The sequence below is a fragment of the Strix aluco genome, chromosome 1 (assembly GCF_031877795.1).
Source record: "Strix aluco isolate bStrAlu1 chromosome 1, bStrAlu1.hap1, whole genome shotgun sequence".
Lineage (NCBI taxonomy): Eukaryota > Metazoa > Chordata > Aves > Strigiformes > Strigidae > Strix > Strix aluco.
Genome location: NC_133931.1, coordinates 25,016,010 through 25,042,228, shown reverse-complemented (window position 1 = coordinate 25,042,228; position 26,219 = coordinate 25,016,010). Strand labels below are relative to the sequence as shown.

Sequence of the window (26,219 nt, the reverse complement as noted above, 5' to 3'; positions counted from 1 at the left end):
TGGCATCAGTACTGAAAACTGAATAAAAAATAAACCATTCGGTAGCATTCCAGGAAGACCATGTGTAAGCTGCTCTTGATGGGAGGGACACAGGTTAAATGGATTAAGATCTGGCTTGCAGCTCTCCAAGTAGTTTCCTATATGAAGTCATATGATGAGTGTTTCTAATAGGATTCTTCAGGGCTTGGTGCATCCTCAACTAGTCAGAATTTCCATTGGTAGTTTGGAATCAAGTTTGAAATTACCACAAAACACAGCTGATGTAATTGCTATTGGAATGATAAAGAGCAATGAGAACAAGATGATCATCCAGCAAGGGTGATTATGTTAGTGTGAGTCCAGTCTGTCCACTTTGTTCACATCTTTCTTGTACTGAAGGCCCAAAAGAAGATGAAATATTTAGAAAAAATCACTTCCTTGGACCTGCTGGCTACCCTGTTGCTAATGTAGCCCATACATGACCTTCACTGCCACAAGGTCTCACTGGTGCCTCTTGTCCAGCAGGGCCTACAGGTCCTGTTCTGCAGAGCTGCTACCCTGCTAGTGCACCTCCAGCCCATACTGTTGCAGTGGGTTGTCCTGTTCCAGTACAGCACTTTGGTTTTGTCTTTGCTGAATTTTCTGAGGTCCTTGTCAAGCCACGTCTGCATTTTGAGCTCTCTGAACAGCAGCTCTGCCTTCCAGCATGCACAACTGCTTCTTCCACAAATCTAATGAAGACACAGGCCATCCCTCTCATCTGGGTCATTGCTGAAGATGCAAAGGGTACTGGCCTGTCACTGACCCTGAGAGTTACACCATGCATAACCAGCCACCAGTTAGACCTCAAACTGTTGACAGCTACCCTCTGAGCCCAGTGGTCTGGTCAGTTTTCCACCCACTTTTATTTCACCCCTCCAGTCCATAATTTTCCTGGGGACTGAGGTTAGTTTGTCTGGCTTACAGTTCTCTGGATCCTTCTGCTTTTCATTTTACAACGGGCATAACATTTGCCTTTTTTCAGTCATTGGGTTCTTCCCCTGATTGCCACAACTTTTCTGAGATGATAGAAAGCAACATCTCAGTGGCATTGGCCAGCTATCTCATGCAGCCTATTCAGTACCATTAATTTGGTTTTTCTTCATTTACTTAAACAATCCCTAATTTCATCTTCCTATACCATGAGTAGTACTTGTTGCCCCGTCTCCCCAACTCTGCTGCCAGGCAGAGGCCTAGGAGTTACTTTAAACCACAGCGATTGCTTTCTTTCTATGCTTTCATTACTCATTGTAGCTAATATAGCAAATAATATAGCACTTGCACAGCATTTTTTCCCAAGCAATCTAAAACTTTTACATGGAAAGGAGGCTGTAAAAACACCTTGACTGGCTGTGCAGGGCACATTGGAGGTTTGAAGCGAGGATCAGAAAGCTTTTTAGTGACAGATATTACTCAGGAAACTCGTCCCTTCCTTAAGCAGCAAACACATCACGCTTTCATTTGCAGGTGACATTTTAGGTGTAAATGTCTGAGGCTTCTGAAGAATGCTTTTGATAGTAGACCTATCTGAGCAAATACAAAGCTCTGAAATCATTTATAGAGACATCTTCCTTAAAGGAGCAAGTTCAGAATTATTTCAGTGGCAGTTTCTCCAGGACATTGTTAACATTTATAAACTTCAGAATGGGAACCCATCTGTTCGTCTTCAAAACTGATTCTACAGATTTGGTCTACAGTGTTACTGAATTTCTGAAAAGCAGAATTTATTGAGCACCATTTTTTTTCCCCAGATAACTCTCTTTCCGGTGGCATTATATTCATTTTCAAGCAATAATTCCAGTCAATTCAGCCATGAAATAGACCACAGAAGAACACTTAAATGTGAAAGAAACTGAATATTTGTATTTTGTAGCGGCAAATCCTCAAGAAAGGATCATGGGCTGTGTAGGAGTGCAAGAGAGAAGGTATGGGGTTACTGTGCCAACTCTGACATCAGCTGCCATCATCACTGAACAATTTATGCTTCCCCAGTTTCACTAATGGTAGCAGTTACCTGAGGGGTGCTGAGGAGCTACTTTTTGTCTGTAAGGTGCAATGAAGAGGAAGGACTCTTCAATACCTTCCTAATTAAGCTGGTCTGTATTCTGCTGGAATCAGACCTTGCATTTATTTAGCACAAGAGCTTTACCTGATCAAATACTGTGGATGAATATAAAGACAATAGCATCATATGTGGAAGGAGCTTCCTACAAATGTATTTTAGGGACATGTAAACAAATCTGTCTACAAGAACAAAGCATGCACCTCAACACGAGCAGCAATTTATTCAAATTCTCCATCCAAAGAGCCAGAAAACCTAATTGAGAATTATTATCCATCAGGGACAGTCTGTTCACGGCTCTCGACTGTTTGCAGTGACCATGACAGAGCACTATCTCAATCACCGTATAGGGCTTGGAAATCCACCAAAGAAAATGGGCACTTTTCCTGTTGCTTAGCTGGCTAAACTGGATTTTAAAACAGTTTAGTTCTATTAACTATATTAAACCCAAGCAATGACCTTCTGGGACAGCAGAATGTTTGTAGTTGTTGCTGCTGTTTTTAAAGAAAGCTAAAGTAAAGAAATAGCTGAAAGAAGGGATTTTCAGACTCTGGTCTTCAGACTCCTGATTACTCCTAAAAATGTACAACTTCATCTGCTACTAAGAGAGCAAGTTTGTTGTCAGTGGGCTTGTCAGTTGGGATCATCCATGTGTTAGAAAATGTTTATGGATTTTCAAATTGGAAGCAGTTCAAAACCATTAATATGGCATTGTGGAGGGGAAAGAAGTTGAGCAGCTTGGTTTCTCAAAGGGTAGATTCTTCATCCCTACAAGCAGAGACATGAGGGTTTAGAGTACTGGCATTTTACAGCTATCCCGAATTCCCTCGGGGATGTGTAATGTACAAACACCTCACCAGCTGGAAGCTACTGGAAGCAAACTTACCAAAGTAAATTAGAGCTACAAGACAGAAAAACTAAAATTGTATGAGGATGAAGGTTATTGTGAAGAATCCTAAAGTAAAGTGGTTTTACCTAAACAGGGGTTATCTGGATTGCCTTGCCTGCTTCCCCCCCTCCCCAGATCCAAACCCACAGCAACAACCAAAGCACAGTGGAAGGTGCTGGGAGCAGGCTGAGAAACATCAGTACTTGCTTGCTCATCTCTGAGGAGACAGACGCGAAGAAATGAAAACCAAACTTAGCACAGGTGAAGTCACGGAAGTGATTTTCAAAAATTTTTATGCCTTGTACTCCCTAAATGGGAAACTTCTAGAGGAATGACTTTTAGCTCTATTTTACACACACACATACATTGCAGTTCATGTGAAATATTTAGAAGCTGGACATTTTTCTGATGTAAAGTTTCTGTTCATAAAATGCAGCAAGGCTGCTCCAGAAGTTTGATGTCTAGTTTAGCGCTGCTTGCAAGGTTCACTTGGAATAGTGATCCTGAATTTCTCTCTGCCTTGAAGGCCAAACTTGGCTGTAGCCATGGGTCAAGTCAAGCACCAGAGAAAGAATATTTGTAGTCTGTTAAGGAGCTATTTCAGAAATGCGTACAAACAGATGAAATTTCAAAGAACCACAGAGCTGGCAAGAAGGTCTCTAGAGAGCCTCTAAACATCCTCCATTCCAGCGTGGTCTCGCCAATTCTTGTGTCATTTCTTTCACATTTGTTTATGCTGTTCTTGAAGATTTACCATAATGGAAACATTATAGACCAGCCCGGTCTGTCCTAGTGCTATTCTTAGTGCTTAGGGAGGTTTTTCTAGTATCTAAGTCTTTCCTGCTGCAATTTAAGTGTGCTCTCTTTTCTTCCCATTATGAACATAGAGACATGGTTATTTCTTTCCGCTTGCAGCAGGTTTTTATGTGAAGTTCATTTTTTCCTTTCTTGGTGTAGTAGTTTATACTTGCCTCTACTGATCATCATCCTGGGGGTTTTTTTCAAGAATCATGATAGTGAAGATAACAAAATCTCATCGTGCTTTCAGTGTCCCTGCTATACGTCCCTGGTTAGTGTCATGTCTTAGCGTAGGAAGACTCTACTTCGTCGTTTTGGTCTATAATGAAAATACCAAACAGCCTCAGATGCCTGTGGTGCCTCACTCTGTTCATCCTTCCAGTCTTCACTCCCTGAGTACACTGTCCATCCAGTTTGGATCAACCTTATAATATAAATCATTTTCTTTGTCTCTTCTGGTGTCCTTAGCAATTAACATAACTTTGAACTTGTTTTACAACATCAGAAAGTTATTTCAAAGGGAGCCATCATGTATACTGAGGACAAAGACTGAGGTGCTAGACCATACTGTATTCTGGTAGCATCTGGAGATCACAGTGCTTTTGTGCCTGACATTAAAAGCATTGATCATAGGTGTATGTCCTGGCATTGCAGAAGTAGTTTCTTTAGGTAAATTAGCGTCTTTAAGCCTTTAAGGAAAGAAAGATAATGAGAAATGTTGATTTGTATAAAAAATGTCGGTTTTGATAAAATTAGAATAGAAAATAATAGAATGGTGAGTTCCACTAAGAATAAGCATTTAGTTAAAATTTAGAACAATGATAGAAACTAATTTTTTATTGTTTTTATTTTACATATGTATTAAGTCAAGAAAATATGCCTGATTGGAGTATTTGGTTTTGCTGTTTTATTTCACTTTGTGAAAAAAGTTTGGGTTGCCTTTTATTTTCATTTGAGTTTGAAAAAGAGAAAAGCAGAATTGTGTCATTTGCTACAAGATGAAAAGCCCAACTTTTCCCAGCTCTGCCTTTCGTTGTCTGCCTGTCTTAAGCATTCCATGAAATTTAAGTTCTTTGCATTATGTATTACTGCAGCAAGATAATATGGGTTACAAATTATTAGTTTAATCAAAGCAAACCAATCTTTATAGTGTACAACCTACTCTCTGGAATTTGATGCAGAAACAAACCAGGCTAGGTTTTATCAGATTGTCCTGTCATGACTTAAGATAGAAGCCACCAACAAAGCTATCATCATCTCTGAAAAGAAAAATGAAAAGTATGTGAGGGACTTACGAACTGCACAGAAAGGATGAATAGTTGTTCTCTATAGTATTACATTATAGATAGCACTCTATTATGTTATGGAGAATAACAATTCCCCTTTTATAATATAACCAGAGGATCAGAGCATCAACACTGACCAGAGAACAGACTTAAGACAAAAAGACACGCTTCTCTGGACAATGGATAATTGCATGGAGGAAATCGGCACCACAAGATGTTTTGGAGACCAGGATCAAATATAAATTTAAAAAGGAGGGATTACTGCATGGGACAAAGGGCCAACAAAGGCTGTCCAACACAGTGATATGAATGCAAATTCCTATTCAGAAAGTCCTTAATCTGTTGATGGCTGGACAGGTATACTGAAGGAAGAGACCCTGTTTCTCCCATTCTTTCTCACAACATTGGCTGCTACCAGAGAAGGGGTAGCAGGCTTGCTGAACCTTTGTTTTTTTCCCAGTTCAGCTGTTCTTATGTTCTAAGTAGCGCTAATCTGCATATAGTCTAAATAGTGCTAAATGATCTGGGTAAGCAGACTCATAGTACTCTTTACAGTCAGTGGCCTTTTAGATGCAGGAATGTTCTGTGTGTTATTTGAAGTGTTAGATGTAAAATATGATGCAGTCTTTCCTTTGAGCCTTTGTCTCTGTATAATATAAATCCAAGGCCCTCGTCCTGCAGCCAGGTGCCCAAGACTTCCCACTGCAGCATTTGGACCGAGCTGAAAGGCAGCATAACACAGATGGGAAGAGAAAGAGGAGAGGGTAGGTGAAGTGGCTGGGGTAGAGCTGCGTGGAGTCTTAGGCTTTTGGCTTTCCAGACTAGCTACTCTCAAATTAAAGCATCTTTTAGTTGGTTTCCAGATTTAGGCCAGAGATAAGCAGGAAATATTAATGATACCAATGATGGTTACTGACTCCTTTCATATTAATTTGTTCTGTGCTTTGAAAATGCTAACTGAATCTGCAAGCAGATGAGATGTTGCAGCAGCAGCCCTTCACTTCCAAATTACAGAGACTCTGAAATAAGCTGAATGGGTTTGAAATAAAAAAAAAAAAAAAGTTAAGTGTCCTTTCATTTATGTTTCAGAACAGAATTAAGGCCCCATGTACATGCTACAGATGTCACCAAAAGAAGTCTTTAGAAAAATACTGCTGAAGGCATTGTTTTTCTTGCACTCGGGCTTTAACTGGTGCATCTCAGAGACTGACCCAGTCCCTTGCATTAATAGCAGCCCCTGGAGAAACAGGCAGCTGCAGTCTTGTAGACTGCAGTATGCATCCACAGTCTATACCAGGTTCACAAAAGCCATAGTGCATTCTTGTTTTGTTGTGTCTGTTCACAGCCTGTAACGCAGAAAGCTGCAGAAATAGGTGGCCACTAATAGCTAAAATCTCTGGTTTTGGCAAAGTCTAGATTAATTCCTGGGGTGCTTTTTTTCTGCATGAAAAAGGACTAGGGAGGTTCCTAAGCTGTTTGCACAGAAGTGCCACTACCAGCCTTGAAAATTGTTATTAGCTCTCCAGCCACCATTACTCTTGAGCTCATAACCCCCAGCAGCACGAAGGAGATCGGGTCTGACAGGGCAGCTTTTGCTCTCTTGCCATGCTGGAGTGTGAGAACCACAGACTGAACATGTCAGGGCTTCGACACTCCACTGCAGCAGCTTGTTTTCTTGGCCTGAATAATTTTAGCCCTTAAAACTTCTAGCTAAGAAACAGATTTCATTGTGCAGTTAAAACTAATCGACAAGTTTTAGACATCTTAATCTTGAAAATATCCCAAATTATATATGTCTTTAATTTTAAATCCCTAAGATGTGCTAAATGGGAAGCATTGAGGAAAGTTAATTAGTCTGCCTGACTCTTTCTTTCTTTAGTTCCTAATTACTATGGGTATTTTTCTTGTCCACCAAAACCTGCTGGCTAGATTTTAGGGCAGATGTTCATGTGCAGTCATAATTAAAAGCACATGCATTGGATGCTGTTGAAGCCTCCAAGTGCTCTGCATTTATGTCTTTTATTTCAGGATGCTTGGGGAAAAGAAGGGATCATCACTCAGTTAAAAATGTCATTTGCTTTCTTCTTTTCCATGCAGCTCCTCTCTTTCAGTCAGACAAGTAGCTGCCAGGAAATCTATTAATGGTAAAATGATTTTGAGACATGGTGCAGTGTTTTTTGAGAAAATTATCTTTGTATCTTTAAAAACTTTTTCATTCAGGATACTCAACCTAGTGACAATTTCATTTCACTATGCCTTGGCCCAAGTAATGACTTCAAGTTTCTAATTAGAGAGCAAGAGGGAAGGGACTGCACGTGGTCCCTGGGGCCTGAGCTCAGAGAGTGCTAAGAAACATTCCTGTAATAATTTAAGAAGCACGAGAGCTCCCGCCTGCCAAGCCAACTCACCTGCCTCGGTGGAAATGGGTAGGATCGCTGCTTTGCCCACGTTTTGTGTCAGTGCTCCCCAGCCAGCTGTGTCTCGGCTTCACCTCTCCAAGCTGTGCGAGTCGTGGCTTGGGCCCCTCTCTCAGCCCTCTTTGTGGCTTACCTGGGCGAAAACATCTGCCTCCCTGTTTTAGGTGTAGAGCATTCTTTCTGCAGCAAAAAATCAGCCAATATTGAATACATATCCTTGTCATGGATAGTGTTATTCCATGCCTTTTGTTGCTTGTCTCCAGTCATTCTCTTTTTCTTTTTGATTTGCAGTGCATTTTAAATTCATTTAGACAGGAAAAAGTGTGATTGCTCTTCTGCTGTTTCAAGAAGAGGATATTTGACTGCTCCATTCACTAAAATAGATAGCTGTAAAGGCACTCTGGGTGCCTTGTCTAATTCCAGACAAGCCTTGGGCTCTCGATACACAGCACAAGACAGAATCTAATTACTGAAGTAAATTATTATTGCCTTCTCTGCTGCACCGTGTTTTTCCAAAGCCAGAGCCACCTTTGGAGTCACAGCTGTGGACCCTGCTGGCAGCAGTGGGACGTGATGGCAGTCTGTCAGCCTGGGAACAATTTGACTGTACTTACTTGGAATGAGTTACTTATTTAAAATCTCACTTGTCTATTTTTTGACCCTGAAAAGAATATGTGACGGGAAAGTTTTCTCTTCTTCACTCAGTGCATTCTGATTTCAATGGCTGCATTTCTGAAAAGGTGGTGCTTTCTTTTCACCTCTTCTGAGGAATCTGATACTAGCTAAGGCCAAGATTGGGCTCCCCAGGACTAATGAGACCTGCCAGTTTTTCTTCTTCTGTGTCAGCCCTTGTAGGAGTGGGAAATGGAAACTATTGCACCAATAATCATGCAAGACTATCTTGCAACAATGTATCTTAAAGAGAGAAAAATCATCCTTTTTTTTTTTTTTACTATCAAATGTCTGTCAGTTTTAAAGGGAGGATGTAAAAGTAAAGTGAAGTTGTAAAAGTAAAATAAATATTGGCCAGAGTGTAAAAATTTTTCATTCAGATGTTATTTTTAGGTAAGACCTTTAATTCCGGGTTGGCTGAGTAGTCATTGCAGTCCTTTGAGTTTATAGCATGCTGTTCTATTTAGCAAGTGCCCATTTGGCTCCTGAAAGGTTTTAAATTATGTGTGGATTGGTATATGTGTATATATATGTATATGTGTATATAAATGTATATGCATATGCATATGCATATGTATATGTATATATGTGTTTGCTGTGTAAAAAAAGTCTTCAATTTATGCATTTGAAAGGAACCAATGGTCGTATCTACTCTTTTCCAATGAAACCTGAGTATTTTGAACTTTTTGATAGACTGTAAGGTTTCCCTATATTCTCAGGATTCTCTTAATGATGAACACAGTATAGGAAATATTTTAATTGATTTGAGAAGTCTGTATTAGTATGGTAATCAAAGGGAAGGCAGGTTGATGAGGATAGAGATCTAAATTCATCTAATCTGGGTTTAATGCCTTGAGTGACTGTCAGATGGGATTCTGGTTATGAAAACTTGCATTTGGGGAGCATGTCTTTCTCCCACAAAAGGCAAGCATAGTAATGCAGAGATTAAGATTTTTTTTGAAGGAATGTATTAAATTCTAGCTTCTATTAAAATAATTATAATAATTTGGTAATAGTCTTGCTCTAGCCTGCTAACAGTCATCATCATTGGCTCTTTTTCCCCTTTGGATTAGTCCATAGATGGTGTTTGAATGTAGCACCATAAAAAGCTTTACAAGAGGGTGCTTGCGCTTGATTTCTTTGACTAAATCCAAATCAAAATGGCTTCAATTTATACAGCTGTAAACACTGCTCTAAGTTTTAGCATGGGCACAGTATATCAGAAGTGTGGTAGGGAGTGTTTAAATTAATAGAGGTTTGTTTACTTTGTATTGTATAGAGTCTGGTCACTGTTATCAAATTATCTGCATTTGTTGAATCATACGTAAAACTTTGTGCCATTTGGAGCTGCTCATGAAATTACCTGTAAAAGCTGCGCTGAGCAACATGAGCATATAATTTAATATGGGGCCTTGGACATTTTTATTCCCGAATGGTGAAAAATATGTATTGATGCTTGATTTGTGTAAAAATATGATTGTGATGGAGATAGTCACATGGCATCTGAAGGAGGATTTTGAAAGCTATGCTCACGCCTTGGCATTTGGGATAGCTGGACACACTGGTGCCTTCTGCTTCTGTAAAATTTCACCCAAACAGTCTTTGCTTTCCATGTTTTAAATGGGACCTTCACCCATATAGGTTTAATTTGAATGAAAACAAAACCCCCTCAAATTTATAAGAAATAAGCATGTTCTGTGCATGGTAATCCAGAGAAGCAGTAAGACTATCTTTAAGGCAAATGCTATTTGCACTTACTGGTAGGACTGAGGCTCTGTCGCTGAAAGCAAGCAGGTTAACCTTTCAACTTAAAATTAATTGTCAGCTTCTCTTAGTGTTCTTTCTAAGCTTGCATGACTTCTGTTTCACTCAATATATTTGCAGTTTGACAAGTCACTGTGTTTGCACTGTGGCAAAATGGCTATCACAGCAACTCAAATTTACAAGTTGGAAGAATCATGCTAGTTAGGGACATTGCTTTATTTACTCTGTCTTTTTCTAGTATTAGTTCTGCTGTGTGGATTAGCCAGACCCCACTTACAGTTAGTGATACACTGCAGAATCATAGCAGGTGTGAGGAATTTCTGTACTTCCCCTGCCATAAAGGGCAGAAATCTTTTAATTTCCCCCTTTTTTTCCACGTGGGGCCCCATGTAATTTCATGAAACATTAAACCGGAGAAAAATTCTGAGATTGCAGACAACAGTGTTGCAGCAGGTGTCTTCACTGTACCTTAATTATTTTTTGTTAAAATATGTTGTTTCTTTGCAGCTTTGTGGCAAAAATATGCAATTTATTGCTTAAGAAGATTGAATCATTAGGATTGCTTATTTTCCTTCCTGATACTTTGTGTTCACAGTCTGTGGGACAACATGATCTGTAGACCAGAATGGGGAGAATTACTTCAGCTTTGTTCCAGAAATGACTCAAAGCTTCCAGATCTGAACAGCCCTGAACCTTCCAATAAGATCAGATCTGAACTTTGTTTCAAGTACCTCTCTGTTTTTCTATTAATAATGAACTAGCTAAATATACACTGGTTTGTAGATCAAATAGAAGAGGTATTTCATCACCAGTATCTGGAGCATCTACCATTTATTAGGAAATAACTTACATTGGTTTAAAACTCAAGCATGCATTAATCAAAGTAATCACAGATATTTTGAAGGATATTTAATTGTGGTAGCCATAGTATTCTTCCAGCCTTGTCTAATGGTCCTACATCTAAAATCCACCATGACCTTGAAGAGTTTTATAGTCTCAATGGGGTATGACAGTAAAGAGACAGTAAAAACCATTGCTCATCTTGTTGGTGTGGTTGTATAAATGCAGTTGCTGTTTGTGTGATATAAAATATAACAGACTTGTAGTTTGTTTAGGATGTGTTTTACTTAAAGTAGAGTGACCATTTATTTTTTTCATAACAAGTTAAGCACCAGAATGGTCATTAACAGGTTTTTTTCACCATATGGGCAGAAGAGAGCTCTGCTTAGTTGAGTCCTATGAATATTGGCATTTCTAGGAGTCATCTACTTGTTGGGGAGGGCCTAGAGGAACTTTGTGATTGAACATCCAGTTGTGTTCGTATCTAGGTGGGGAGGTTAAAGCCTGAAGGGAACTTCAATGGAAGCTTCCATGTTTCCTCTCAATCTCCAGCATCCTCTGGGAAAACAGACCTAAAGGCTCACATTAAATTGGATTGCAGGTTTGGCTTAGGAAATAGCTCTGTTAATTGTAAAATACAATGAAGCTTCTTGAACGGATTGAAAATGTAAATGAATGAAAACAGTTACTGCAGACAGAAATGCTACTCAAAACCCTGATACATGGGTCATGTTCATGGTTCCTGCTCTCCACAGCTGACCTTCAAATGGTCCAGCGGGTGCCTGTGTCCACCGAATTTCTGGGGTGTTTTGGAAGCTGTTGGCACAGGGTGGAGCAAGGGTCTACCCCTGGGCATTATCAGAAAGCTCTTTGGCTAGCAGAGGACGGTGAAGAAAGGACTTCAATATTTTGGGTTTCTAAGCAAGTTTATAACATCAGCTACATGATGCAGTTATACAGAGAATATAGAGACATACAGAAATGCATTTGGTTGGGAAAGATGGTTTACATGGGTCCCAGTCTTCACTTGATGTGTGACATTTAATGCTTAAGGGCATTAAAATAAATCACATACTCAGACTTTAACTGCTTTGCTGAGCTGAGGCATAAACAAACACATGAAAAAGAATTCTAAATTAGAAAAATTGCCGATTTTGCAATGACTTTCATCCCTCTTACACGGTGTTTAAAAGAGAATGCAAAATGTAAAGGATTTATAAATCCAACAACCAATTTTAAAGCTATCAACTTTGTTAAGCAGTCTCTACACAATATATGTAGTCATATACCTCATTTTAAAGAAAGCACAAATTAAATAAACTGTATTAAAATATACAGAATATAGAGATACATATACAGATATCTAATACAGGTATATAACCCTTCTAAATTGAAATGCCCTAAGTAGGAAATCCCCTAAATAGGGATCTGTGAATCACTGAACCAGGGTGGTCATGGAGCCAAAAGAAGGGCTGCAAAGACAGAAAATACAAAAGTAATGGAAGAGTACGTGTAGCTTTTGAAGGAGGAAGTCATGCCTCACCAATCTAGCAGGGCTTTTCAGGGGAGTTTATAACCATTTTTGTAGCTGGATCTGGTCAGCAAAGTACAGTTGAGTCTTCAAAAGCTCCTGGATCAAAGACCTTTAGAGAAATAAGCTACTGTGAGATAAGAGGTATTTTCCTCTTGCAGAGTAATACCTGATTAAAAGAAGGTAGAAATAAATTGTCAGTCTTCATAATGGAGAAAGGCTTTATTAGGCTGCCCAACCACCTTTTTTTGGCACTTTGGATGTTCACAAAACTCCAGGTTAGCTGCAAAGGGAATGAATAGCAAGTATAGCAAAATGGCAAAGTTTGCTGATGACTACTTCAAATATTTCATATCAAAACTGATGCTGACTGTGAAAATGTCACAGTAATCTTATAGTAGAAAATGCCTAAGCAATACAACAGCCAGCGACATTTTTGTGTCAATAAATGCAGTAATGCAGTATATGTGCTATGTATACATGACAACAGGATCTATGTGAGTTATTTTCAAGAAGAATGATCTGGGAATTATTGTCTGGATAATTGTCTGAAATTGTCAACTCAATGCCCAGGGATGATAAAAAATAGAGTGTTTTGTGCAGTTGAGGAAGGAAGAGAGAAGAAACAGAAAACATTCATAGGTAATGTGTTGTAGTATGCCACAGTCACATCACGAGTCCACTCACATGCTGGTGTTTGCAGGCAGTATTGGGCTTCTCATCTCAGGAATGCTGAAACACCATTAGAAAAGGGAGAAGAGTCACCAGCAGCCTGCATCCTCAGAGATATTAAATAGTTTCTGTACAAGGAGGACTCTTCAGCTTGGGAAAAAGCTGCTGAGTTAGGATGTGATAAAAGTGTATTAAGCCATTGATGGTATGAAGAAGGTGAACAAAGAAAGTCAGGGTGCTTCTACTACAGCTCACAAAGTGAGAACCGTAGTGTGCCCACATAAAATGCTCAGGCACACTGTGCATTGCCACAAGAAGCTGTGGAGAGCAGAGGTGTAAACAGGTTCAAAAATGGGATTAGTGGGCCTACATCCCAGGTAGCCAGCCTGCAAGCGTGGGGTCATGTTTGGGCAGCGCCAGCTAGGAAGACTCACCCTTTTATTTTCTTTGTTTTAAAAAAGAGCCTTGCTGATATAAGACAGAGAGTGGATGAGTGGAGGAAAAGCTTCCAGTGCCTTTTACTGTTGAAGCTTCATCTGTTTGTTTTTGGGGTTTTTTTCCAGTCAAGGGCTGTTTAGGATATTATTTTAGAGTCTAGTCAACCTGTGCTCTATGGAGTAGAACTGCTTCCTTCCCTGAGACCTCATTTCACAGGATTTCAAGTGAGTTTAGATTGATTCCCCAGCTGTCACCGGTCCTCTGCCACAATGAGTGAGAGGTTAATGCATTGCAAAAGTAACTGTGATAATCCTGAGCTGTAATTTAGTCTGTTTAGTGTATCCAGAGGATTAATTCTCAGATGCATTAAGCAAAACAAGAAATAATGCACACTTCATATTGTCTCCCTTACACTGTAGTCTCATTTAATTAGCCACTGAAACAACCAACTGAAAGCTTTCCCTCTGCCTTCTTGTTTGAATCATGAATTTTAAAGACTTTTGAGAGAATGACTCAGGAGGTGAAACAGCAGGGCTTCTGATGTTATTTATAAGCTCTGTACTGGAAACTATTCCAGTGTCTGTAGCCATGAAACTCAAGCAATTTAGCCTGTAATTTCATCATTTGAGACTAAATGACAGGAGAACTAATGCTGTCAGCACCCCACTAAACAGCATTAGCATTCTCCATTGCCTCTGCTTACTTGAAAAATGGATAATGAAATAATTAACATTAAAGCCAGCTATCAACTACAGGTTATCCCATGAAAGAAGAGGTTAATATGTGCACCAAAATACATGCAATACATGTCTGCAATAATTGAGTTTTCATTGCAGTAATAGTTCTGAAGACTGTGATTAAATGAGGGCAGCTCACAAAACATCTGTGCAACACCTAGCAGAAGCAGCCAAGCACTCCACGGGATTTGCAGCAACAGGGATGCTGTGGCACAGTGGAGCCTTCCAGCCATCCCATCCCAAACAGAACTAGTATTGCAGCAGTTTTACTTCCTGACCACTTAAGATATCATTTGAAGGAAAAATCATGTGTCTCCCACCTCTTCCCTGCAGTTTCGACCTTTCAAAATGTCTGGGCCAGCAATGCTCCAGCTATGAGAAGTGAGAGGCTATTGATTCTGTTACTGTATGGACATATGTGTACCCCAACACCCCCATTTCATAGGATTTGTAGGAGCTCAAAGCTGAGTTAGCACTCTGGTGTGAGGAGGAGAATGCTCTTATCTTCAGTATTTATGATTTCTTGGTACTTAGCATTTTTTAACTGCATAGAATATTGTGGTGTGTTCCTTTGACTCTTTTTTTCCTATTTTTAAGTCCTCGATGTAAAGGAAAAGGACATATATATTTAATCAGGACTTGCTTTTTCCAAGGCACCGTAGTTTTTTAATACATTCCTGAATAGTGTCATTGGCATTAAAAAGGTCTGAGATTGGAATAAACTTGATAATGAAGTAAATGAGTTTTTCTTGTTTCTTAAGGAAAAAGCAGGAAACAAACAAAATCTTTAATAGATGGAAAAAGAAAGAAGGAATCTGCCTTTTGTAGCCATGAAAATCACTGCAGAAATAAAAATGATCAGGTGTTTGTTTTGACATCTTACTACACGCAGTACCTTTGATAGTATGGAGATTTGTCTTGACAGGGAGATGAAGCTCGAACACATAGTTTACTTGGAAGATGCAACACGTTAGCTTGCAAAGCCTTTCTTTTAGCTTTGTAAACTTTTGGAAGCATTGGGCAAAATATCCTTTGTTAAGGCATTTCCAACTTCGCTGTTAAGAGGTAGTACAGCTTGCTCAACAGGGCACTGGCCTAGGCTCAGTTGTCTGGCATCTATTCCTTTCTGAGCTGCTGTGAGAAAATAAACGTGCCATTTCATCTCTGCATGCCTCTCTTATCCTGCAGTCCCTCTTGTCTGTTTAGAGTGTGTGTTCTTCTGAGCTGGAGTCTTTTCTATCTGGAGAGGTATATATACTGTGTAAAATAGTGGAGTGGCAATTCTGTCAGCTCCTCTAGGGACTATTGTAAAATAAAGCCTGAAGATTTTACACATTGTTGTAATTCATTAGCATATTAACTTCACTATATATGGCAATGTACATGTAGAGGTCAGTATCCCGAAGATCTAACTGTAATACTGAAGACCCAGCACACCCAAGAGAAGTTATACAAACAGTGGGGAATTTCCCATCATATCTGAAAGTTTCATACAATAGTTGTGAAGTCTACTTGAAGGGAAAGACAAGTGGAAAGACATTGATAGGGCTGTACAGCAAACGTGTACTGATTTCAAGACTCACGTTTGGCTTCCTTTGGCAATTAAATGCTATGTGGGATATAAATAAGAAAAGAAAGAAAATGTAGGGAAGAATGTAATGCAAATTATTACACACCGAAAAAGATTCTGGAGTTACTATATGGTTTCCCCATTGAACATAGAATCACAGAATCACAGACTCATCTAGGTTGGAAAGGACCTTGAAGATCATCTAGTCCAACCGTTAACCTAGCACTGACAGATCCCAACTACACCATATCCCTAAGCACATATCTGTGTTTTATGGAAACTGCCTCTGTAAGCATTCTGATAATCAATAACTAATTTTCCAGTCATTGTTTGCACTAATGACAATAATTTTAAGGCTTAAATATCTAGCAATAGAGTTTAATTCTAATGATGACTGATCACAGCAGTGAAGGCAGTAGTGCCTGATGCTGATTGACAAGAAGCAGTGGTCATCATTGACACGCTCATCATTTATTTTGTGGTCCATTTATCCTTTTACCTCAATAGCAGCATTGCATTTTCTTAAGTTGTCAAGAAAAAAATGTGGCAGACAGTTTATTAATGTGTGAAGAATTGGTGTTTAATGTGGACATGTTGTAAGGCAGGTAAATATTCTGGTCATCATCTAATTAATATTCACATTGTGCATTTCATGCTGAGATCAGAAGCTAGAAGGGATGGGATGTTTTTCAGAATTCCTCAACATGTATGTGTATTTTCATCAAGAAACTCTCACACAGCTGATTACTGAAAAGATGTTGTCAGTATCAATTACCAAAGCAGCTGCTTTTACCTGCCTTATGCAGTGCATCAAACTGTGTATGAAATAGCTGGAGACTCATGAAATTAGTTCAATACATGAATGAGCTTGAATTGCATTTGTTTATGGTGTGTCAGTTATAATAGTTGTCTGAACGAGCCAAGGAAATGGCACCATGGGTTAGAGAGTCCCACAGAATGGTTGAGGTTGGCAGGCATCTCTTAAACTCATCTAGTCCAATCCCCCTGCTCAAGCAGGGTCAGCTGCAGCAGGTTGCCCAGGACCATGTCCAGTCAGGTTTTGAATTATGTCAAAGAGTGGAGACTTCACAGCCTCTCTGGGCAACCTGTCACAGTGTTTGACAACCCTCTCAGTAAAACAGTGTGTTCTGATGTTCAGATGTGATTTCATGTGTTTTGATTTGTGGTGATTGTCTCTCATCCTGTCAGTGGGCACTGCAGAGCAGAGCCCAACTCCATCTTCTTCATTCCCTCCAATCTGGTATTTATAAAGATCTCTTCTCCAGGCTGAACAGCCCCAGCTCTCTCAGCCTTTCTTCATATGAAGGATGGTCCAGTCCCTTAATTATCTAAGTGGCCCTGAGCTGGACTCCAGTAAGGAGCTCCAGATGGGTAGACAAAGGATGCCATTTCTGGAGATGGTGCCCCCGGTGCAGTGGCACAGGAGGTGGCGTATCCTACTCCTGCTCCATGAGGTAGCCACCATTTGGGGCTAGGAAACAAGGTCCTGTTGGCTCATGACAGTACCTCAGGCAAATCACAAACAGGGCAAATGGAGAGAGTGACAGCAACAGTAGCAGCAAAAGGTTGACAGATAACAGTTGTTATGTTTGATTGTTGCTTCTGGTAATTCGCATTAATAAAACAAAAAGCAATGGACTGCTTTTGTGCAATTTTATACTGTTGCCTTGTTTTTCTCACAACTGCACGACAGTGAATCGATTCATGATTGCTCTTGGTGGCAAAGCTTGGAAGATGGCAAGTCTTAAAAGAACGTGCAGCACCTGGGAAAGGGAGAAGGGGTATTTATATCTGAGAGACTGGTTGAACTGTGTGTAGCAGATGTGCAGTACCTAGGATCAATATGTTTCCTAGGAGCTGGATTTGATCACAGGACACCTGCCTGCTGTGCTAAGGGTACCCCTGTGATTAATGATTTTGTCAGCTCAGATGACACCAGTATCACCCCAAAGCCCCCACTGCAATTTGGGTTTTCAATGGGCATTTGATCACACAAGAGCATGTGCTGGTTGTGCATGTTTTTGAAATTATTACATTTATGGAGTAAGTTGATCTGTTTGGCAAGTGCTGCCCTTCTCTATAACCTGAGGACAAAATCAGTTTCATCTGCAGCCCGCTCAGCGTGCAGACTCACTAATAGGTCAAGTATAAGGAAACAAGCTCAGGAGGAGTCGAAAGCAGAAAACCAAAACAAAATAAAAACCCACAACCTCCACAACAAAGAAACCAGAAAGCCCAGCCTTAGAAGTTAGAGGCATTACTGAGTGTTTGCCTCTGACCCTACTTATGCAACTATTTCCCACAAAGGGCAAGTAAGGTGGTGCCTCACTGTGACAAGGAGAACCCTGCTTTAAGTTCCCAAAACACACACATTGTGCTACTGAATAGTGGACTGCTTGGCCCCAGCAGCTGCTCCAAATGTGAGATATATCTTCTCTGGTCCCTCCATCAGACCCATGTCAATGTGTCCCACCAGGCACCTGGGGGATCACAAGTGGCACTAGATAGCTGCCGTAAGGTAATTGAACTGCTCCACTGTACTAAAGAGGGTTTCCTGCCACTTTGTAACGGAACTATGAATAATCTGTATATTATCTTACTGAAGCTGTAAATGATTAATTATTTTCAGTTTTTAAATTCCAGTATTTTTGATACATTCAGATAATAACTACAGCACTTTTGGCAGCGGTTTTTAACATTCCCCATTTTCATGCCACAACACCTACTGCATCCAGCTAGAAGCAGTTTCTCACTGATTTCCTTATTAGCCAGCAGTGTTCCTCATGTGATTTGCATCACTGTAAACATGAACAGACTGAAAAAGTACAGTTAAAGAGGGTTGTTTGGCAAACATCCCTTTTTTCTTTATGGGTGTTCTTGCTCTGCAAACACAGGAAAGCATCAAAGTGCATAAAATGTGACAGTGAAGCACCCAGCTCATCACTTGTTTTTCTGTTGAGTATTGGTTCCACCTGGAAATCAGAAATAAATGTGATACATATCTATGTAACACTTCCCATCTGTGGATTTTTAAGTAATTAATTAGACCTTTCAGACTCTTGTAAGGCTGTGTACTATGCCCTTTCTAGGTGGCTAACATGGAGGTGGGTGAATAATTTATAGGTCTATGAGACATGGCTACTCATCTGTTTTATTTGACTGCTAGCTTATGTAGCTGGCAAAAATAAACCTCCATTTGTCACTGACTGTTGTTCCTGAGGGAAATGTTACATCATAACAACAAAAAAACCCTTAGATCAATTTTAGGTGAAAGAACAAAATGGTTAGCAACTGGAGTTTTAAAACTTGAATCTAGGTGAATTTTTCCAGTTTCTTTCAAGCTTCTGGAAGTGGCATGTTTGGCTTTCAGGCAGATTTTGTTTGATAAGTGTTAATAATTCAGTGGCTGTCGAGGATATAGTAGAGTCAGCCAGATGATATGCTTTGAAACCTCACTGTTTGAAGTGTTATGCAGAATTCTTCTCTCTCTGCCCCTGTCTTCTGTAGGATGTCTGCTTGTGCTCACAGCATTGCTTCTTCTGTTAGTTTTTTAGAAAAGGGGCTGTAGTATCCCATGGACTTTATTTAGGTAACCCAACATGACTGCAGTCCGCAGAGCCCCACAGAGCTTCCCTCTTCACGGTCATCTGCAGGGGTTGATCTCAGTTCTGGGTGCATTTACTGCTGAAAGGACACTATTCAGTGTCTTGCTGCAGCCTGATGACCTCTGGAAGCCATAAATATCTCCAGGCAACTAACATCAACATGGAGGAGTCTCAGGTTTGGTGCAGGAGACATGAAAATTGTTTGCAGTCATATCTGCGCCCCAGGATATCTCACGTTTAGAGGCTTGCGTGAGGCCCTCAGCTGTAAACTGTTCTTGTGCTCAAAGCCGAGAACATGGATTTTCACTTTTGTTTTTAATTACGTAGGATAAAACTGCTTTCTTAGGGTCTTTTACTTAGTCTCACAAGATGTTTACAGGTCACTGACTTCAAAGCTAGCCAAGACATGAAAGTGACAGCACAGCCAGTTTAGGAACCCCTCGATATTCTCTCTACTCACAGACATTCAAGGTCAGATCATTTGAAGGGTCTGGAGGACATGTCTTATGAGGAGCGGCTGAGGGAACTGGGGTTGTTTAGTCTAGAGAAGAGGAGGCTGAGGGGAGACCTCATCGCCCTCTACAACTACCTGAAAGGAAGTTGAAGAGAGCTGGGGATGAGTCTCTTTAACCAAGTAATAAGCGATAGGACAAGAGGTAATGGCCTCAAGTTGCATCAGGGAAGGTTTAGACTGGATATTAGGAAGCATTTCTTTACAGAACAGGTTGTTAGGCGTTGGAATGGGCTGCCCAGGGCAGTGGTGGAGTCCCCATCCCTGGAGGTGTTTAAGAGTCGGGTTGACATAGCGCTGAGGGATATGGTGTAGTTGGGAGCTGTCAGTGTTAGGTTAATGGTTGGACTAGATGATCTTCAAGGTCTTTTCCAACCTAGATGATTCTGTGATTCTGTGATTTTCTGATTTTTAAAATCAACTTAGAGAAAAAATTCTGTTTCAGCATTTCAGGGAGTTAAATATTACAAAGCAAAGGCTATTTTTATAGTTCCATTCATGGAGATAAAATGCTACTCTGTAAATCCATAGTTACCATGGTTAGTTAAATGTCTATGACAAATTCCAGGCAACCAATTTTTGTCTTGAGTCTTACAAAAGTGGTCAAAAATTGTAATGGTTTTGCCTCAGTGGATTAACTTTTAATGTGTCTGTAGTGCAGAAGTCCATCAGTTAAAGAATTTATCATTGTTCAACCCTTTTGTGGTTGTATATATTTAAAAGAATTCAGAATCAAATTTTGAAAGTGAATATGAGTTGACATAAATTCAGTGCTGAAATTATTGGAACATAATTCAGCAACCTGTAACAGCACAGTGACTTCTGTGGGATTGCATTGCTTCCAGTCAGAAGGAAACAGGTCTCTTAAGAGCAAGAAGAGCCTCTTAAAATGAAATCTATCACAATACCGTATAACCATATGCTACAGCATTTGGTCTTTCTGCATATCATCTCTTTTATGAAGGGATCTTGGATGTAATTATAAAATGCATTACCTTTCTATTCCTTCTCTCTAAAATAGCAGTGAAACAAGCAGTTCAAGTCAGTCCCCATTACAGCAATAGAAACATGCCTCTTAACCACAGTGAGAGCTGGACTCTATCCTGAATGACTATATGAGTGATCAAAAGATATGTATTATACGAATGTACAGTTATGCTGTGAGAAATTTTGCTTTCATTCTCTTCAAAGGCTTCAGACATCTCAAGGAAACCAAGAAAAATCATAACAGTAAGTCTTATGAGCACACATGAGTTTATCAAAACCCTCATCATCTGAGACTGATTTCCACTGTGTGTAAATAAATATATGAATAATTTATTTACATCATCTTTATAATCAAACAATCCTGGGTTTTTCTGTCTTAGTTGGCATGGTAGGAGTAGCCTCAGTCTGTGTTTCCACCTGGGGCCTCTAGCACTTACTTGTGGATTCACATCTGTACTTGTTCTCTAGGTCTGATGACCAAGCGAGGAGGGGATCCTGTTGTGTTAGGTGGATCCTACCCTGGGAGCTGTGCACCTCCTAGACTTGATCAGTGGGCAGGCCACGGGAATCAACACAAAGGAATTGCAAGCAGTGAATCAGTAGGGTGGGGGAAAATATCCCATTTACTTATTTCCAAAATTTGGAGTGGAATTCTGCTAATGATGGAAGGGGTTTTGAGATTAAAACAAAGCAGATGGAGGCTGATAAAACCAGAGAAGAAGAGGCAGAGGTAATGAACTGGGAGAGAAGATATTGCAAGCGGACAGGGGGTCAGAGTGGGTCAGTGGGGACTGGATCAGGCAGAGAATGGCCAGGGTGAAAATCCCTACTGGTGTCTCTGCTGCAGAGCTAGTGGGGTGGCAGCTTCTCCTGCTCTTCTTGGTTTTGGTCTGCCTTGGGGCCTTGACTGATGCCTCAGTGGCATTATTTGTGCTTCCTGAGCCCACCTGACTGGGGGAAGAGTTGTCCTTTCCCTGCTTGTGTGCCCCCAGAGGGAGTCAGTTGATCCTGAGTGGAAAGAACTGTGGTTTCACCTAACTTGCTTCTGTCCCAGCTGATGAGGACTCCTGATTGCGAGGGTAATGTAGTCCAGGGCTAGCTGGGTTACCCCAGGTTATCTGGAAAACAGCTCTGAAACAGCACATCCTTGTGATGAACAGAGGCTCAAAACCAGAAGCAAATTCCAAAGCATTCCCTAAGACAAATAACAGCAAGGAGAGATTCCATTACTCAGTCGTAACTCATCATCGCAACAGTGGGATGAAGAATGGAAGAAGCACGGCTGCGTGTGGGGTTACTGTAGGGATTTTCCTGCTTGGACTCTGGTAGTCTTAGAGGAAAATGGATATATACTGTTGATGAGGAAATGAGACTCCCAGGGGAAGGTCAGCTTTTCCCCGGTGTGAATTTTTGCTGCCTCATGCTCACTCAAATCAATTAACTTAAAACCTACAAACTGCACATGCCACAGCACTGTGCAGTTATTATGTGGAACTTTATACAGTTGCATGTGGATTTAATCATAAACAGCCCAGGAATGGATTCAAGTTTATATGGTTCTTTAAATATTTGTATTCTTAAAATGGAATATTGCCCATTTTTCTCTGTAGGTGCCAGCTTGCATGATGACCTCAGTAAATACTTCTGGTTTCATCATTCTCAAGGGGACACGATGACAGTTCAGGATCCAAACCAGATGAATCTCTGTGCTGCTGTTTGGACTGTTGTCTCCTATGTAATTGCTGACATGGAGGAGATGTTGCCAAGGTAATAAAACAGCAAGAAAGAAGATTTCTGTTCTTCAGTAAAGATTGTGAGTCCACTAATGCATGTGGTCTACAGCTGTGAGAAATTCTGTTTTTCACCCTGATTTTGTGCATTATTATGTCTGTTTTCCTCAAAGCACATGCTCCTCTACACATTCCTGTTCCTTTTTGCTGTTTTGATACCTTCCATTTGTGATTTTCACTTAAAATTTCTTCTTTTAAGTACCTTTTAAATTTCTGATGAAGGTATGGTACCTCTTTGTATGCAAAGTGATCCTGTGCAGCAGGAAAACTATACCAAATAAATTTGCTGCGTCAGAATTACTAATGTGTTGAGTTAGTGTACACTTTTATGGGCTTGTTTTCTGTCTTTTACTCTGTGCATTAGAATGATGTACTATTAATAAAACAGCCCTTTCTTTTTACTCTCTTAAGATAATACTGTAGTATCTATACAGTTTTCAGGTTATAGGACAAATTAATCTTGGCTGTTTTAATGGTAATATGTGGTAAAATGGTCAAATAATAGTCAAAATGCTAAAGTAATAGGACTTTTAACAGTTCATTCAGCTCCCGCTGTTAAATCTTACTAAGAGTTGCTTCATGTGAGACTCACATAAACCAGGACATAGAGGACCGAAAGCCAACCACAGGACTCCCAGATCTCCTGTGTTTCTTCGGGCACCTCCCCGTGGAAAGCTGTGCGTGTCCTTTTATTTCTGATGAAAGACTTGCCATAGTGACATACAGAGAATTTCATATGGCAGTTTTTCTCTGAAATGCCATGATGTTTCAGAAACAACATCACAGCTGTGATTTGTGACCTTCACTACCTGCCAGCTGATATCCAAACGAAGTGTAAGAGCAGATTTCGATTCAGGCTGCTGAAGTCATTCCCAGCTGCCCCTCTCTTGCGGGGATGTTCTCCCCTGCTAGAAGACGGGTGAGAGGATGCTGGTACATATGCACTTTGATGGAGGGATTAATCTGGGAATTTGATTCTTGTATACTTTGTTGAGTTTTGGTGTTGGTTTTTTTTCCTGCTTGAATGTTATGAATATTCAGATGAATTTCAGAGGTATCTGTAGAGAAGATATAGCTGACATTGGGAAATATTTTAAGGCAGATGATTTCTGCTCATTTCTTTGTGACACGATCCTTGTTTGTGATTTTAAATTTTACAACAAGCAAACTTACTGATGTGAATAACTGCTGCAATATAATCAACACCAAGCAACTAACATAACGAACAACACAGAATATTAAACCAAATGGCAGGCAGTCCCTGGTGCTGTTAATCAGTTCCGTAGTGGAGCAATAGCTGAGTGATGAGCCATTCATTTTTATAGAATTAATAACCATGTTATGTTTACCATGATAATAGGTTTTACATCAAATTTATTAAATATTTCATTTTTCCCTCCAAATCATTTTAGGAACATAAAAGCTGCCTGGAGATACTCTGCTCTTTCTTTTTAAAGAAACAGTATTGAAATAAAGTTAGCAAAACTTTACTCTGCTTTCAAGGCATGATGCCTATGCTTCTTTTTTCTGATTTGTTTGACAAGAGCATAGCTGGTGGTGGTCACCACTGACAGATCCTCAGCTGTCTCTAAACCCAGCCTTCACAGAATATTACTGACTTTCCTGAACTGCATTCCACATCTTCTTCTCTGCAAGGTATGCCACTTTGTACATCAGAGATTCAGAAAGGTTTTTTGTGAAGTTGCATTTACAAATATTAACCTGTGTTCACTTGGAAATGGGGTTTATTTGTGTTTTTCTCCATTGCCTCAAGTCAAATGGAGAATCTCTGCAGACAAGAATACTCTGTGCAGAGAAGAATGCTGCAGTATGCACGTGGCACCACAGCACATCCCAAGATGTGTTTGTTGGCTCCTAGGCTACATAAAATAGGCTGTAAAATTAAGACCATGGCACCCCTGATGAAAAGTTAACCTTTATAATGTCAACTTCAGATATGCAATTCTAGAGAGAAGCTTTGCAGAGTGGATTTTGAAAAATATGTTCAAAAATCAGAATTGCCATCTTATTTTTATAGAAATTGTGAAATTAAGAATATTTTAGTTCTCAAATTGAAAAACAAAGATTTTTTTACATGTAAAAACAGATCTCATTAAAATAAGACATTGTCTTTTTGATTCAACTATTCTTATTTGTCCGATCTGTAGTAGTTCTCAAACCTAAAAGTTCAGCTGTTCACAGTGCTGTCCTGATAACCTGGCAGTTCATATGTACTGCTCTCAGAAATTTCCATCGACAAAGAGATGTTAATAAATTTCTTTCCTTTCCCAGTGGGATTTTTTATCTTCCGTGCAATAGCTTATCTTTATTGCTGCCAATGTAGCAATTATGCTGTTTCACTTGGTGGCAATTAAACATGTATCAGTTGGTCAATTTTTAGTTCAAGGGCACTTCTGAAGCGATCCAGGTAAGCCAACACAACTTTGCTTCCCATTGGCATGCTGCCTTTGATCTTTGAGAATCTTTCTCAACTTTAGTTGAGAAAGTTGTAGATGAGGATATTATTTATATTACTATTATTGTCAGGGTCAGCTGCCGTAAATCTGTGCTTTTCATAAGTATTTTGACGACACTCTAAGATAAAGGGACCATGTGTACGTTTCCCTCCAATGAAATAAAACACTATCAGCTTCAGACTAGATTGCTTTTTGCCTGCAAAGATCTGTGAGCTGAGAGTTAAAAAAACAGTGGTAGTATTTAAATATATGTCCAAAATTTAAATTTCAAATAAACATTTTCCTCAAGGTATTACAAATCTCTTGCATCTGCTGAGAAGGAAGGCCCCTGGGTAGCCTTCCTTTCTGCTACAACTCAAAGCTTTCAGACATAGTTACAGAGGGATGAGTTGAATACATTATTCATTTACCCGACTAGACTATAGCACAAATACTGATGAAAAGTCTCTTTTCAATACTGCATAATGTAATGTAGGTAATTTTGCCAGTAATAGAAGAAGAATTGCAGGATAGGAAACTGAGTTGGTGCTTTTGCCCTTCATGTGTCAAGGCATTATTGGAGTTTCACTGTCTCTTTGAATGATTCAGTTCTATGTGATCCCACAAGATTTTTTCCTCCCTTAAAATAATTGAAAACAAAGAAAGAGAGCTATTCCCTGGAACAAGAGATGAAGTGGTGCTTCTGCTGCTGCTACACTGCAAACACTGCTGGCTGTGTATTTAGTTAGCATGCTTCCCCCATAATGATTTGAGACACTTTCATTTACCATGAGTAAATATCAAACTGATCTTGATATCTATATCTGTCTCATGAAATATACATACCATCTAAATGTGCCCAAATGATTAATTTACTGCTATGTAATGATTAGCATAAAATTCTCATCACTGCACAGGATAGAAATGTTACCACTAATTGCTGGTTGAAGTGAACAATGTTTTCTGCGTAGAAATTAATGATGCATGCATTGCAGCTCTTGAATGGGAAAATTCAAGACTTTCTGGAAAAGAAGCATCTTCTTTTTTTTTATTCTTCTCTTTTCTGCTACATGATAGGAGAGCCTGATCACATATAATAGTAGTAGTATTTTGTGCACTGGTCCATTTTATCTTTGCACCGCACCACACTTATGA

At 39.7% G+C, this 26,219-nt stretch overlaps 1 protein-coding gene across 1 annotated transcript in view; it reads left to right on the top strand.

Annotated features, from left to right (window-relative positions):
- The window catches only part of CPQ (carboxypeptidase Q), a 162,538-nt gene extending 139,626 nt beyond the window's left edge, over positions 1 to 22,912 (top strand). The window contains exon 8 of the mRNA XM_074815439.1: positions 22,429 to 22,912. Within this exon, the coding sequence (XP_074671540.1) occupies positions 22,429 to 22,589 (161 nt within the window). The 3' untranslated portion in view covers positions 22,590 to 22,912. The remainder of the gene's footprint in view (positions 1 to 22,428) is intronic.
- The last annotated feature ends 3,307 nt before the right edge of the window (positions 22,913 to 26,219 follow it).